This window comes from Leiobunum rupestre, chromosome 7 (genome assembly GCF_980474605.1).
Source record: "Leiobunum rupestre chromosome 7, qqLeiRupe1.1.hap1, whole genome shotgun sequence".
NCBI lineage: Eukaryota > Metazoa > Arthropoda > Arachnida > Opiliones > Sclerosomatidae > Leiobunum > Leiobunum rupestre.
In genome coordinates, this window is record NC_143390.1 from 7173614 (window position 1) to 7190644 (window position 17031).

Consider the following 17031-nt stretch of genomic DNA (forward strand, 5'->3'; position numbering starts at 1 on the left):
TCGCTTCCCTATAGGCGTCGATCAAAATCGCAAAATGTCGGTGGGTAGCGCTCGAGAATTTGAAAGATATCATGGTGTAAACGGTTTGGAAGTCTCGGGTTAATGAGTTATCCAAAATGGATTATTATTTTGCTATTAAGTATACATAATTGATTTAAAATGGGAAGAATAAAACATTGTACATATCCAAAGTGCAATAGACTATTATCATGGGTGAAAAATGCAACGTCACACTCCATGGCCAGCTATGATGGTCGCCGACTCCCGTTTACCGAGTTCCGGCGATCGGGATATGATAGACGATTTTGGGGCGATTCGTGACTTCGATGGTCGACTGACGGTTGACGATGTTGGTCACGTCGGTCGTTGGACGAGGTACGATAACCGTCCCAGCGGTCGAGCGACGGGGAACGGTACCGGTTGCTACGGCTTACTGGATGAGACTGGTAACGATCTCGACTCAGGAAGTCATGGTCGTACATGTACGTGCAATAGGAAGCGAGATGATTGGGTGATCCACAATTAAAGTAGCGCATCGCTGGGCTTGCGTCTCGGCGTTTGAGGAGATGCCGTATTTCGTCGACGTTGCGTTCTAGATCCCGCACCTCGTTGCGAAGAGAGTCAATGTTGTCGGCTGCTGGTGAAGCGTACAAGTGAGGAGCAGTCGATTGGGGAGGCGGAGGCGTGGTCAGCAGTGTGGATTGAGTTTGAAGTACTGCAGCCAGTAGATCCAGTATGCGGCCATCAGTGGTGGTGTTAAAAGTAGAGTTAAGAGTGGTGGAGATGGTTGCTAAAAGTTGAAGTTTCTCCAAAAATTGAGCGGCAGTGGTGGGATCCGGGAGGACCATCTTCTCACGGACCTCCGGTGCAAGTACACGAAGGAGGTGGTTGATCTTTTCTTGCTCTGTCATAGCGGGATTGTTAAGGGAGCAGAGGACAAGGACGTCTCGATAATACTGGGTGGGATCCTCACCTGGTTTCTGGCATCGTGACAGTAGTTCATTGAATAATGCACGTGACGAGCGGCTAAAGTCAGACTTGAGCGACGCTTCCCAATCAGCCCAGGTACGCTAAACACTGGCGGAATCGCGCAATTGGAGCGCTTACCAACTGAGAGCTTTGCCATGCAGGAGCGTTGAGAGGGATGATACCCGGTCAGGCGCGTCGACCCGTTGGTGGAAAATCGAGAGCCAATCGTTGATATCGGTGCAATCGGGGTTGAATTTAGGCAGGTCTTGTTTGAGTGATAAGGTGCTAAGAGCCGCGGTAAGGGCAGCGGCGATATCAGCAGCGGTGGCCATCGTAGTCCGAGAGGGGCGAGTTGATTGCGGAAGAGGGTCCAATTCCGGCTGCAAGTTACGATGACGTCAGGAGAGGCGGATTGTAGCGGCGACGGAGTCAGTGGCACCAACGACCGGGCGGTCGGCGACGTGATCGTGGGGAGAATCAGGAGAGATGACGGCAGGCGCAGGAACAGTAGCAGTCCACCCGTGGTTACGTAGGGAAACGACGACGCAGATGCTTCGAGTTTTGTAATCCGCCCACCTAACATAAACGCTTTAAAAGTTGCTTGATGACTTGGGCCTAAGGTGGTGCATTGGGTATTAGCCTAGCTGATTATTACTAACATTATATGGGAAGCTGTAATGGAGGAGACGCTGCCTCGACAAAAAGGAATTTTTTCAATTCCAATGCTAATAAATCCCAGAATTACAAGTGCGACAATCCATATTCAATGGAAAACCAAAGTATATATTTCATATTTGACGTTTCACATCTATTGAAAACTGTACGGAACTGTATATTTAACAGCGCAGATGATCAGGGCCGTGCTTAGGGGGGGGGGGTGAGCCGGGCGGTCGCCCAGGGCCGCTAAAATTTTCCCATAGGGATGTATATACCGGAGGGCCGCTACACTCAGTTTCACACATGCATTTCGCCCGGGGCCGCGAGACCTCTAAGCACGGCCCTGCGGATGATTGCCAATTAGAAGACTTTTCATAAATGGGCCAAACATATTGTGGCAGACATTTGTAGATGTGTTCGAGAAACTGCAAAATTAAATCCTTTTAAAAGTTGAAATGACCACCGCCTCGAGGTGTATATATTTTTGTTTGCAGCATAATTTTTTTTTACAAAAGCTGATTTAAATAATTTTTTAGTTTCAATGAAAGGTGTTTTTGCCTTACTTGGTTAATTGGGGAAAAGAAATTCTCTAAGCAACTTAAATATTTAAATATATTCTACTATTCTAATAAAATATTCGTTATACTATGTTGAAAATAATAAATTTTTCTATTGGTAAGGGAGTTTAAATTAAAGTAAATCGATAGGTTTACTGTTTATTCCTAGACTCGATTCCTCCCTTCTGCAAGCCTATGCCTTAAAGAAGGTAAACTGTTACGGATCGCATGGCTTGACCTATACTGGATCCGTTAGTCCGAATTTGCGAAGAGTTTTGGGAGTGGATAACATTTTTACACTCATTTAATACCGCGGATCTAGCGAAAAAACTACTCATCAAAGACAAATTCTGAAACCACCATCGGATTCCTGAGTCCTGACACTACAATGCTCCGCTTTTTCTATAATTCGAGGCAATTAAAGTTAGTTTTAATTAGGAAATCATTAAATACAAATTAAGTTAATAATGTTTCGGCTCTGAATGCTATTGCCCGGATAGTTAAGCCAGGCGCTCACTGCTCTTCGTAACGTCTCCGTCCTACCTTTCACAAGCCTTTGCTTCGTAACGGAGACAATGTCTTGTGGAAGGCAGGACGGATACGAAACGCAGAGGCAGTGTGTGCCTAGTTTTACGGGACTCGGCAGCGTTGCCAGTCGTACGATTATTATCGCACTATTCCACGATAGGACCTCATTGCTTTCAAGATGCTGGTGACTTGTGCTTTCATTTTTAGTTCCAAAATGGGTATCAAGGACATCCATGAAGAAATAATGCTGATCATCTCCTTCATCTTCTCCACACTTCGCAATTAACCTTTCAATTTTCTTTTGTAGCCTTTTAACTTTGAAACCCTCAATTTGCATAATAGCTCAGACTTTTATCAACTTTTAAACTTTTTTTTTGGGTATTCGTCTCGTTATGACACTGAAGCTAGCACAATGTTTTGTGCATTAAAAGTATCTTTTTTTGTCATGCAGAACGAGGGCGCAGTTTTTACTGTCACTGTGGACCGCTTTATCAAAGCTTACAAATCCTATCGATTCACCACTCCTCGAGCCTTTTTCTTACTTTCGTAGTATCCATATATTGTTGTTGTTAAATCACAACATGTACCGACTGCGCGGTCTGCGAAGTAGAGGTTTCAGCTAAATTATACACTGTGTCATATAACGGTGTTCACGGCAGTGTAGTTCTGTTAGATATTTATCAGTAGTGGTAAACTTACAAGTTTAAAAACAGTCATACGAGACACCAGAGTTCCAAAAACGAAATAAAAAAAATTATACCATTCAGGGTCGTAGAGCACAAAGTGTAGAGCCTTCAAACATCGCCGAGAACGCGGCCTCCAGCACCTTCAACCTAAGGCGTAGGAGGACCTATTTTGGAAGAAAAAACGTTGTCCTTTTCTTCTTCCGTCGATCCGTGGCCATTGTTGTAAAAATAACAGGAAAGCGTTCTGTTTATTTGGCGAGAGGTCTACGGCAGTCACTAGACGCCGAAAAGCTCGCCAAAACAATGGCGGATTGTGGTACGCAAAGAACTCGGGAAATAAATTGAGAAGTAGGCCTAAACACTTTTTACCTACATGTACTTTAATAAGATAACTAATACAACACGATAGGTCAGAATCTTTTAAATGATAAAAATTTGAGTTTCTAGCTCATTGTCGCTTTCCGAAAAATGTTTTTGTAAAATTATTGTCAGAGTCAAGGCCTAACCACAATTAATCATGATTTACGAAACCCTAAAATTAGCAGGCCACTCTTGGCAATTTTACAGGTCAGAATAAATTATAAAAGGGTATCTTATACATTACTACTTTGGGTGTATTCTAAGCCTTGGTTTATTTATAGATTCTTAATTGCTGGTAGTGTATGCAGTGGTTTTTAACTAATGAGTCAGTAATGACCTGGTGAATTGGTTCAGTGTATCAAAGATCTTTAGCTATCAAACAGCATTTGTACCGATTCAAACAGTTTCATCTACCGAGAAGAAACCTTTCCTAAGGTAGACTAGGAGTGGCGATAAAAGATGTATTAGAATATTCAAGTTTATTTGGCATGAATCAAGAGCTTACCGAGTCAATTGGATGTATTACCTTAAAAGGGTTTGCCAGTTAATTCTACACGCTTATATAATTTGTTACAATTTATACCTTGACTAGGCTATGTAAATGCCAAATAATTAGGTAGAACAACAACTTATATCAAAAAGCGGGGCCATTGTTTTACGTGTGATCAATATAGGATATTTAGCTAGAAGTTGCTTTAGACAATTACCAATTTTTGAACGCTCGTGAAATTGCAATTTTTTCATTTATTTATTGATTTATTTTTTAAACTAGATTTATTTTAATCGCTTTCAGCGAAGTTATGAAATAAATATTTTCCCAAAACCCAAATGATGTGGCTCATTTTCTAACATAGAATTATTTTCGGAAAATGTTGGCTTATAATTGTAATGAATCTTATTTTCATTCGTTATTTTATTGGTGTACCAACCATATTATAAACACATATTTTTAAAACAACTTAACCATTAAACTGTGTAATAAATACAAATAATCTAATAAATAATAAGAGTAAGAAAATTATATAATGAGTAGAAACTAATTTTTATGTACTATTTCATTGCTTTAAAAAAGATTTTGGATAACCTCTCATTCTTCAGAAACTGATTTGCTGCCTTTCATGGCTATATTATATACATATATTTTAATAAAATAACGGACTAAACTTTAAATTCTAAAACCTAATAATAAAATTAGAGTAAGAAAATTATTTTTTAGAAGAGCCAGGCTTTCATCGTCCAAATGCAAGCCAACCATAACCACGTGATAGCTTTTTGCGTCAAAAATGGAGCTCTCCTATTGGTCCGTGACTTTGGTATACAAATTCGTAAAACAGCAAGCACGCCGTTTACCAGGAATCGCTAAAACGTCTCTGCACCGGGATTTCGATTGCTAGGATCGCCAAATAAACACCTCGCTAAATCTGAATCGCAAAATAGCGATCCTGTTTAAATTAACGGGAATCGCAAAACGTCTCTGCACCAGGCCCTAAATACGTTTATTGTGACCTTGGCCAAGTATCGGGCCAAGAATTTAATTCAATTCCTCAATGACTGAATACTTCGAAGCGTAAACAGTGATTTACCGAATTTTGGAACTGAAAACTACACATTTCCTTCAGATATACGTTCGCCCTTTTTTAAAATATTGCGAATTCGAATTTCGAAATGGAAATCTCGTGAGATTCGATTAAAAACTGGATTTCGGTTGTTCTTAAAATCCTTTTTGGAGGGCACACAGTCACCAAAGCTCCGGATTTTCGCCGGCTTAGACCCCCCCCCGTTCAATTCTAATAATTTAAAGTGAAAATAGCCTGCAAATCAATCTTTATGGAAGACCCCTTCGAATTTTCAAATTTCCCTGTACAGTGGCGTCAATTATTTTTAAAGCCAAAGGCAACAGCGGCCAGAGCTGCAACCGTACATGTTCCACACCAAATACCTAAAGTTATATTCCCTTTAATATTAAAGGGACAGTTATTATAACGGAGTTCCACTTCCAAGCCACGCCTTTATTCAAAACTGAATGAAGGGGGTCCGCGATTGCTCCAAACTTCTTAATGAACCTCCGGTAACAGGAATCGGTGCCTATGAAACTTAGAAATTGTTTTCATATTTTAGGTGGGGTGCGCTCGCTAATTGCGGGATCGACTGTCACACCGGCCACCTTAATGACATGACCTAATATAAGGGCTTCGGTTTGGCAAAACTGGGTCTTGCTCACCTAAAGATGACGAAATAATTATTAAATCATCGAGCTGTTCAACCATTCGCTGGAAGGTAACACATTCAATAGAAATTTATATGAAAAGACTACACCTAATACAAAAACGAGCCTTTAGAAGAATAAACGCTAAGCCTTACCTTGCCTACATAGCACCCATCTTTTCGTCATTAAATATTTTAAACGTGGAACAAACACACATTTATAGTTCACTTTTGTTTATTTTAAAATCATTAACAACACATTTTCAAAATTCATTTCAATTTAGTATGCTTTCCCTATAATTAATAGGAAAAAACTACATTATATGCACTCCTTTCGCGCGCAACTCTCTAATGTTAAAATCAATATTATGTGAGGGAACAAAATATTTTAATGCATTTAATATCTCCACTTCTATTGGTAACAAAAATTAAAAAAAACTGGCCAAATTATCTCTTCAGTGCAATATTGAATTGTATTTATGTGTAATTGTTTATTTTAGCTTTTAACGATGTATTTTCTGTTCAAAATAAAACATTCTCTTAACAAATAACTTTTAGTCCTCCGGTTTCAAGTCATCTAAAGAATTAGCCGGAGCACGGATATCTGACTTTAAACTATACAATTAAAACAATATTATTATCAACTTGTATTCGTTATCGGCCTTTTCAGACAGGTATAAAACACCTGGTTATTTTATTCGGCTAGTTTGGGTGTTTACGTTTACTCGAAGGCGTGCTAAACACACACGCCTATCCAATGCCAAGGCGTAAAGGTAATCCAGCGGACGGTTTTCGTACAACGAATACGAAACATTTAGCTTTGAAAGGTCTAACTAACGTAATATTGCAAATCATAGTAGCGATATACAAGACTTACTACTCCCAAGTAATTTAGAAATCATGGTTCAAAGGCGATATGTCATGACATTTTTAGTGTCCATTGGAATCGGTGTGCTCTACTGTCTCAGAAATAGCCTTAATATTGGAATAATCGCGATGGTCAAGTATCGGGCTACCAACGAAACGACCAGTCGCGGAACGCAATGCCGTTACGCTGGAAATGTCACCGAAGACAGACAAAGGCTAATAAAACAGGTTTCATTTTGCATTTGATAGAATTTTATAATTGTAAATTTTTTATAAAAAATATGCCTTATTTAGTTCATTAAATTCAAAATCTTAAATTATGTCACAGGAAAATAACCAGTTTCGTTTTGGTTAAAGATTTACCAGGGTTGTGTTTTTAGTCAAATACGATTTAAATTGAGACACCAATCATATGATTTTTTGGATGACGGGCTTGCTAAGTGGCTTGAACTTTCTGAACAAGAGCTTCCTTCCCGCGATCACCAAGACACGCAACTTGCATGGAAGCACCCGCTGGTAGCAAAGACGATTTCAAATCTGTTGGACTCAGCGTCCGATAACCGGGATAAAACCCGTTTACTCTCTTTCACGTGTAAAGAGTCGGGAGCCGGTTAAACGCCTTGCCAGCTTCTTCCCTTGGAACTCTACTAGACAACGACTCCTTTCGTTGGGTGCTAAAATTCGTGTACCTCACACCTGTAAATGTGGCTCCATGGTAGATTCTTTGGGTACGCGTGGCTTGAGTTGTAAGCGCCACGCCGGTCATTTGTCTAGACACGGCTCCGTCAATGACATGCTCAAGATAGTTTCCGCTGGTTTGCCTTCCGTGTTTGAACCCCCAGGTCGGTCGACGGACGACGGCAAACGTCCAGATGGTAGGACACTGGTGCCGCCGGTAAATCACCCGTGTGGGATTTCACCTGTACGGACCCTCTCGCGCCTTCGTATTTGGAGTCTTCTTCGTCAGCCCCTCTCTGGGCCGCTACCCAGCTGCTGAATCGGGGAAGAGGGCAAAGTATGGCAGCCTCGAGAACCGTTTTATTTTTTACGCTGTTGCAATCGAAACCCTAAGTTCATTTCACAAGGAGGGTCTCGTTTTGGTTCATGCCATCGGTCGGATTATGTTGTTACTAGCCCATATTAATATTTATTAGTAGTTGCAAGCTCTTATACATTTTTAGCGTGGTTTATATGGGGGTATTAAGGTCAACGATATGCCCGCTGAACTTCGTGAGGCTTTACTAGGAGAGAAAGTTAAACGAAAAAAGGCATAATTCTTATCTCGCGTTTTTACTCGAAGTTTCTCAGTAGAATATTGATCGTTCTGGTTATTGGGTGGGTCTGAAAGTATATTATGGACTTACCCATATTGTTAAACCATGGCACGCGCACCGTCATTTCGACTCAATTAATTCGATGAGGATTACTTCACAATTCCCTTCTGTCCATTTAGGAAGGGCCTTTCGATTGGGACGAAAGGGTTCAAGGCTTGGTCTTAAGTTCCTTCTATTACGGATACGTGGCCAGCAACTTCTTCGGTGGCCATCTGGCGGAACGGTTCGGAGGAAAGATTGTCTTTGGACTGGGAGTTATTATACCTTCAATTTTGACCATAATAAGTCCACCAATAATCCATTTTGGATATCAGTATTTCATCGCACTTCGAGTATTAACAGGTATATTTGAGGTAACTATTTACTTTTTTTTTGAAGTATCAAATGTTTAAAGCTTATCGCACATTTTTCCACTGTAGGGTATCACCTTACCAGCGCAGCACACTTTGACCTCAAAGTGGATTCCGAAAAGCGAGAGTGCCTTCTTATATTCGTTTACGATCGCCGGTGGGCGATTGGGCAACGTCGTGGCCACACCGGTCACTGCTTTTTTCTCATCTTCAAGTTTGGAGTGGCCATTGGCCTTCTATTTTTTCGGTTCGTATTAAACGTTTTGTACTTCGCAGGGTTTCTTCCAAAGGTGAACGGAAATTTATAATTTAGATTTGACGGTATACGTATTGCTGTGTACCAATAAAAAGGAACGTGTTACTTCGTTGAATCGGGGCTCTTTTCAAAGGTCGTTAGATTTTTGGAAAACCGCTCAAACATTTACCCAGTGTTATTTATCTCTTCACGATGTATAATATACTAATTACCGTGTATAGGGTGGTGCCGTGCAACGTCCGAAACAGTGTGGAGAAAATACGCCCACATGCATTGCTTTTCTACAAAACATTAAATAATTACAAAGGTTGACATAAATTAGGTTTTTTTTTAAACCCGGTTTTGTCGCGTCTTGTAATTAGCTTCGAAATTTTATGTGCCTAAAACGCGTTTTTATTTTTAAAATAAAGTACATTTGAAATCCTCTAGCGCTATGAGCAAAAGGGCACACAGATACATTTTGCTAGAGACAGCTCCGTGCAGAGATAATTCGGCCGTTCGGGATCAATTATATCATCGGGCCCTGGTAACTTAATTTCCTAAAGAAGGGTGTTGTGGGCATTCGATGGGCCCCTGTCCTACCTGGCACCTAAATTGCACGCTTGTGAGCCGTTTTACGCCGGGCCTCCGGGATTTGGGGTGCCAAAATGGTTAGCTTCGCATAGTTCGTCAGCTTTTGTTTTCCGGTCACACTGTTTTTCACACACGATCGCCATCTATATTTAAATTTGGTAACAAATATCCGAGGATGATACCAGAGGCCGATGCTATTATTAGGTTATTGAACGTTTTCAAGGCATTTATCAACTTTGATCAGATCCGATTGTTTTGAAAATTTTGCTTAATTAATTTTAGGTGCTTTGGGAGTAGTCTTTTCCATTTTCTGGTTTTTAATAATTAAAGAGAGTCCCGCAGACGACAAAAGTATTACTTTGGATGAACTCTTAACAATTACCAAAAGTCAAGGTGATGGAAAAATAATGAAAGTACGTGTACGCTAGAACTTTATTTTCGTAACCAAATTCATGTGTTTAAAAGAGCTGGTTTCCAAATTAATCGTGTTATTAATTTTTTATGCACTCTGGATGCAATGAATAAATAAATAATTCAATTATCATCGTGTTATCACTTCGTTATCATAATGTAATTACTCCGCTGTATTAGTTCCGTAATCTCTGTTATCATTCGCTTCTTACGTTATCAGAGTACAGGAAAAAGGGAAGTTGCTAGGCTCTCAACTTCATGGCGATTATCGCTTTCAAATTAAATGTTTCTAGCGTTTCGCTCTTAGTTAACTATAATCATGGAAACTTTAATCACTAAAATTATAGCCTTGAAGGGTGATATGTTATAGATTAGATACTATATAAATTCATATTTTATTAATTCCTATTTTATCAATTCATATTTTATTATCTACGTTTCTTTGAGAAGTTGTTACCATTTAGAAGAGGTCCATTTATGCACAATTTCTTGTTCCCTACGGAACAAAAATATCTTTTTCAGCGTGGGCTGCCATTACTTTCCCTGTTAGTAATTAGAAATGTTATCTGTATTTAAATAAATTTTACTGTATTTAGCGTTCTGTTCCATGGAAGAAAATGTCTGTGTCTTTTCCCATTTGGGCTGTCATTATCATCGCCGTTTCTGATACTTGGGTGTACACTTTTCTTCTGACGGAATCACCAACGTATCTCAACACTATACTGCACTTTCAATTGACTTCGGTAATATTTCACAGTTAGAAACTAAATGAACGAGGAACTCCCGCTTGTAGTTGGTTTCTAATGAACAACATCTCATTCTTGGTAGAATGGACTTCTCAACTCCCTTCCGTACCTGCTGACAATGGCGGCTACTGTGTTGGCGGGATACATGTCCAAATTGATCATTCTTAGCAGAAGGGTTTCAATTACGAACACCAGGAAACTCATGGTTGTAATTGGTTTGTATCAAATATTGTTTTTTATTATTATAGCTAGTAGAAATTTTATAATGACCTCTGTTGATTGATTTTTAACAATTTACAGATTGCAAGTTCAGTGAATAAGTAACTTCCCGTTTTAAGGTTGTTCTTTGTATAAACTATAGTCTATTGCATGTGAGTGAAAAATTTAGAGTATTTAAAATTGGGTAATCTCAGAAGACCATAATAATTCTTAAAGAAAAGTATTAAGTAAATAAAAAATCCGGTGTCTGCTTATAGCAATGCTCTCGGAAGCACTTGTAACAGGGATTGTCTAATTTGCTGAATTTCTGGACGTCTGGACCGCTGAATGTTGAAGGATTCCTCCTACATAGAAGCTACTATCTTATAAACCGTCTGGACCAAATTGACTAATTTGCTGAAGTGCTGAATTTCTGGACCGAAAATTTTTGCTTTATTTTCGAATAGTTTCTTTAATTTTGAAACCGTCTGGACCAAATTGACTAATTTTGTTGGAGTGCTGAATTTCTGGACCCGAAAATTTTACTTTATTTTCGAACCGTCTAGACAAAATTTACTAATTTGCTGAAGTGCTGAATTTCTAGACCGAAAAATTTTACTTTATTTTCGAATAGTTTCTTTAAGTTTGAAACCGTCTGGACCAAATTGACTAATTTGCTGGAGTGCTGAATTTCTAGACCGAAAAATTTTACTTTAATTTCGAATAGTTTCTTTAAGTTTGAAACCGTCTGGACAAAATTGACTATTTTGCTGAAGTGCTGAATTTCTAGACCGAAAAATTTCACATTATTTTCGAATAGTTTCTTTAAGTTTGAAACCGTCTGGACCAAATTGACTAATTTGCTGGAGTGCTGAATTTCTAGACCGAAAAATTTTACTTTAGTTTCGAATTGTTTCTTTAAGTTTGAAACCGTCTGGACAAAATTGACTAATTTGCTGAAATGCTGAATTTCTGGACCCGAAAATTTTTCTTTCCAGACGGTTTCAAACTAAAAGAATATTCGAAAATAAAGTAAAGATTTTCGGTCCAGAAATTCAGCACTTCAGAAAATTAGTCAATTTGGTCCAGATGGATTATAAGATCGTAGCTTCTATGTAGGAGGAATCCTTCAAAATTCAGCGGTCCAGACGTCCTGAAATTCAGCAAATTAGACAATCCCCTTGTAACATTATTGAGTGAAGCAGATTACACGACTACGCAACAAACTGTTTGTATTTAACTGCAGCTTTAGACTCAGTCCTAAGCTTAATATTTATATTTTGTAGTTGCAACTACACAGACAAACTGCTATACTATATGGTAACCGCAATTAATACCTTAGCATGACGGCCAAGTTGATATTCATTTTTTATTCTTCAGAATAAAGCTTGGGTGACGACCTATGCCAAGTTACTTTGGTCTATGCACGCATTTTGTCGCAGCGGTTCTCCGTATGAGGCTCTGTCGCCCTCTGGGTAGCGGTGTGCCCTTTGTCCACCTTTTGGTTATGACTCATCTTCTTTTGTGAGCTGGGTGTCTGCCAGGGGGCATCAGCCCAGTTTCATTGGTCTATGAACGCATTTCGTCGCCACTTGTTCGGCGTCGGGTCTCCGTATGAAGCCCTGTGGCCCTCTGGGTAGCGGTGTTCCCGTGGTTCGCCTTTTGGGGCCTTCGCTTCAGGGCGTTGACTCATCTTCTTTGTGTGCTGGGTATCTGTCAGGAGGTGCTACAGAATACATCTTTATTCCCACAGCTGTACGCGAAGTGGTTATTGGTCGTCCCATTGTTGCGCCTTTAGGAGGGTTGAATCGATGGCGGTAGGGTTATCCTGTTGCATATGGTTGTTGGTCACCCGTTCGGGCTGTGGATACTATCGTCGGGCATTATTAAGAAATAACCGGTGATATAGGATGATATGATATTTGAGGTGACCGTTATATTATTTCTATGCCTCACACAATGCGCCAGACTTTGGCTATGATTAAAAAATTTGTAGGTGATAGATTTAATTGGTAATTTTTAGAAATTTATTATTTATAAAATATTTAGTTACTAAGACAAGTTTGGCATCGAAGGCTGAATCTACTTTTAAAACATATGTATCGAATAAATCGCTATAAATTTTAAAAGTGAAGAAGATTATTATTAAATTTAAATTAGCTAATTTGTTGATGTAAATAGATACTACACTTTGATCTAAGATAAATGAAGAAAAGGTTCTTAAATTCCTAAAAATATGTTAATAACGAAATCATCCATTTGTGAAATCATCATCAACGTAGCATTAGTTATCACGACGCGTCGTGACAAAATACAAAACATAAAAAACGTTTCCAATCTACTAACAGTCGTCGTTGACTTCACTCGCTCCACCAATTAAAGTTAAGCTTTCTGGGCCTCCCTAAACATTTGTATTTATTTTCCAGGTAGCGTGGTACCTTCTTTAACCTTTCTGGGAGTAATTTTGTCAGGCTGCGATAGAGTGCTGGTCTTGACATTTCTGTTCATTGGTGAAATATTCGTCTCTTTCATAACTTTAGGTGGGAAAACTGCCATGTTGGACCTGGCTCCTAGTTTTGCAGGTAAATTATTCTTCTTAAACATTAGCCATTTTCATACGTTATATCATAAAAATAAGAATAACACTTACTTTAATACAAATTATTCGACCGAACCTTTTCTCGACACTGACACACTCGCGAACAAACTGAGTAGTATATTATCGTCCTTGGTTGGACTAATTTTCGCTTTGGGCATATTTAGTCACTAGGGGGGCTCTGTGCCGAACTAAACAATGATTGCTCAACAACTCTAAAAATCTGATCAGTATTAATTTTTCCAAATTGTCATATTTATTTGTACTAGGTTACTTATGCTATAATTAATATAAACAGGCCGTCTAATTGTGAGAGGCCCCGGATTTAAAAGAGCTATTGATCGATATAAAAAAACGTTTTTAACTCGATACTACCTCTACAATTTTAGGTATATCAGGCTATTTACGTGGTGCCAGATTTTCACTTGCAACATGAGATTTAAAAGTCACCGATTAGGATGGTATTTTCACAACAAAGAAAAGTCTAAACTGACTCCCTTATTGCACGTGCCGATATATTAAATTTTTATTTATTAATTTTTATTAATTAGGGCCTTGTTCAACAAATGGAATAGCTTGCCTTGCCGTTTCAAATAATCACGTGTTTTGAACAAATAATCATTTGTCAATTGAAAAGTTTCATCCTACATTTCAGGTACTTTAATGAGTTTGGCTAACGGTCTGGGAAACGTGAGTGGCATTTTGGCACCAATTATGATCGGTAATCTAACCAATAATAACGTACGTATGCAAATTGGGTTTTTCATTTATCCTCAAAGATTTTTTTTTCAAAAATATTCACTGAATTAAATATGTTCAGATATTGAACACAATACATGAACACCTTCATGCATCACTTTTCTGCTCATGTAGGAAAATGAGAACGTGTTCAATTAGAAATATGGTAATGTTTCGAACGTGTTCAATAAGAAATATGGTTAGGTTTTGAACGTGTTCAAGTGGCAATATGTTCGTGTTTAGAACGAATTTATGATGTCATGTGTTCTGGGTGAAAAAGTGTTCTAAAGGTAATTTGTTCAGGTTTTGTAAATGATTTACTGGAAATATTCAGCTAGTGAACATAATGAAAATCTCAGGATCCTTATACTGTAATAAAAACCCTTTTAATGGAATATTTATTTGGTTTCAAAAATATTAAATATATTTAAAATTGGCTAAAAAGACTAGTTACAAAACGAAGCTCTTGGATGGTCAAAAAAACTAGTTGAATTATATCACAGGATGTTTAAATCACTTTTTAAACAAAACTAAAAATTATTATCACGTGAATACACAAGTTTTTATCACATGAATACAGAATTTTTTATCGCATGCATACAGGAATTATTATAACAGTCTTGTTATATAGAAAATGTTAATTTTAAACGCCTGTATTTTGTTATGGCTCCGTTTTGATGAGACCAAAATCTTCAACGAACTTAAAGTATGACATTTGCTTGGTAGATTTTGGGAACGGTCATTCAGAAGGAACTCTTGGAAAAAACCGAGAACTTGATGTAAGATATTATGTGCTGGATTTGAGTTATCCTGCTATGTAATGAGCGAAATATAAATGCATTCTAGGATAGAGGTGGCCTCGCAATCAATAACAGCTTCATCTACCACAATAAATCCGTTGTTCAACTGTTGTTTGTTACTTAAACAAGCTGGGGTGCTTGAATATTACTTACATATTCCAGTAACTCATGTACAAAACCTGAACACATTACATTTAGAACACTTTTTAACTCAGAACACGTTCTAAACACGAACATATTGCCACTTGAACGCGTTCAAAACATGACCATATTTCTAATTGAACACGTTCAAAACATGACCATATTTCTAATTGAACACGTTCAAAACATGACCATATTTCTAATAAAACACGTTCAAAACATGACTTTATTTCAAATTGAACACGTTCTCATTTTTGTACATGAGAATAAAATTTTGCATGGTGGTGTTCATGTATCGTGTTTAATATCTGAACACATTTTTTCTGTGTAGTTCTGCTTTCAAAAGGTAACTTTCTCAAAATAGCTAATTATTTAAGTGTTACTAAATGTAACAGAGTAAACGAGTGTTTTAAATAGGTTGCATAACAAGTCATAGTAAAATACCGCCAATAATTTATATTAAGATACCGTCAGTAACGGCGCCAGGAACAGGCCGGGGTAGCCCTGGGCCTACTTGAAATTTTGATAGGGGCCTCCAAAAGTTATCTTAAGGGGCCTCCGAAATTTAATTTATGGGCCCTCCAAATTATTTAATATCAGAAAATTCTGTAATTTCTTTGCGAAATAATTTTTATATTTATCAATTTTTCAATATTGAACGCGAGTGATTCCCTAAACGACACTGCTATTTTTATTCCTCTCAAAGGTACGAGTATCTTTAATTTTATCTTTACAAATAAATGGTTCTTTAACTTATTTTACTTACATTGTTAGTGTACCTACGTACATTCATTTTCGTAAAGTTGTAAGTTCTGATGTAACGAATGTACATGCGAAGTACCGAAGGAATGAATGTAAATTGATAGACTGGAATTCAGTCGTAGAAATAAGTACATAAACACTCATTTGTTAAGTGTTATAGGTACACAAAAAAGGATCAACACACACTTTGGTTTTAGTAATGTTTAAATTCATAATCAATTCTAATTGTTTCGTCGGGTACCCATTTCACCCAAACATTTCACCACTTGCTTAAAAAAATTAAATAATTCAAGTGGACGGATTTGAAAAAATTGTTGGGGAAGGGGGGGGGGGGCTCCAAATGGTTGACCTACCTCCCCAAAATTCCTGGCGCCGCTACTGGATACCGTCAAAATTTATGAAGAAAAGTTATCGATAATTACCCCATGCTTAAAGTTAAATATTTAAAATTAGACCAATTTCATAATAATTTCATCGTGTTAATAAGGTTAGTGGCACTACTATTAAAAATGAAGGTGACTTATTCGTGACGTAATGAATAGTTGTGGCTCCTTCCAATTTGCCGAATAGGGAAATTAAGCCACACGTTTTGGAAGGAAAAACACCTAGACTTCCTGTACATGCGTTTTTCAAATGTTTTGAAACGGAAAATGTGTGCCCTTTTCCCCTCTTATTGTTGTAAAACTGTTTTCTCTAACAGAAAATTAAGTTTTCGAGCCTGCCTTAATATTAAAACTTTTTCCCATCAAACAGCACACTTTACAGCAGTGGAACAAAGCTTTCTACATAACAATCGCGATTAACTTGTTTGGCGCGTTAGTTTTCGTCGTCGGTGGATCGTCGGAACTTCAACCGTGGGCGAAAATAGAAGAGAAATCTGACAATCCCCATAATCTCAAAAAAGAAACAATGGAAGACAGTAGCGCTGAAGACGGGAAAGTAACTAAACTCTAACGCGATACTAATTTCCGTGTGGGTTGTTTTACTATAATCAATTCCTCATCATTATCATATTCGTTTTCTCTTTAATCAAATCTATTTTAATTGAGAATATGTTCGGGGAAGTTCAAGGAATGGAACTCGAAGTGGGTGTTGTTAAATGTTCCCCCTAAATTTTCCGTTGGTATGTATCTTAAGTTAAGTTAACATAACTGGTTTAAAATGCAAATAATAATTAACGCTCCCACGATCAATATATTTTTGTAGAAGTAACGCGTAATGTACCCCTAAGTAAAAACTTAAAGTATTAAAATTTAAAAAACAGTAACGATTTAAAGATTATTTATATTATAAAACA

The 17031-nt window shown here is 37.9% G+C and overlaps 1 protein-coding gene and 1 long non-coding RNA gene across 2 annotated transcripts; both read left to right on the plus strand.

Annotated features, from left to right (window-relative positions):
* Positions 1-1361: 1361 nt before the first annotated feature.
* On the plus strand, positions 1362-14004 carry LOC149934313 (sialin-like; the record flags this gene model as incomplete). The annotated part of the gene is made up of 11 exons (XM_090153408.1): positions 1362-1493; positions 3479-3713; positions 6694-6735; positions 6897-7057; positions 8283-8516; positions 8583-8760; positions 9625-9755; positions 10350-10496; positions 10582-10714; positions 13124-13279; positions 13949-14004. Coding segments are annotated over exons 1-11 (1605 nt in total), but the record flags the coding sequence as incomplete, so codon positions are not given.
* Positions 13983-16912, plus strand: LOC149934314 (uncharacterized). Its single transcript, XR_016472304.1, has 2 exons — positions 13983-14034; positions 16488-16912. It is a non-coding gene; the product is annotated as an uncharacterized LOC149934314 (long non-coding RNA).
* The last annotated feature ends 119 nt before the right edge of the window (positions 16913-17031 follow it).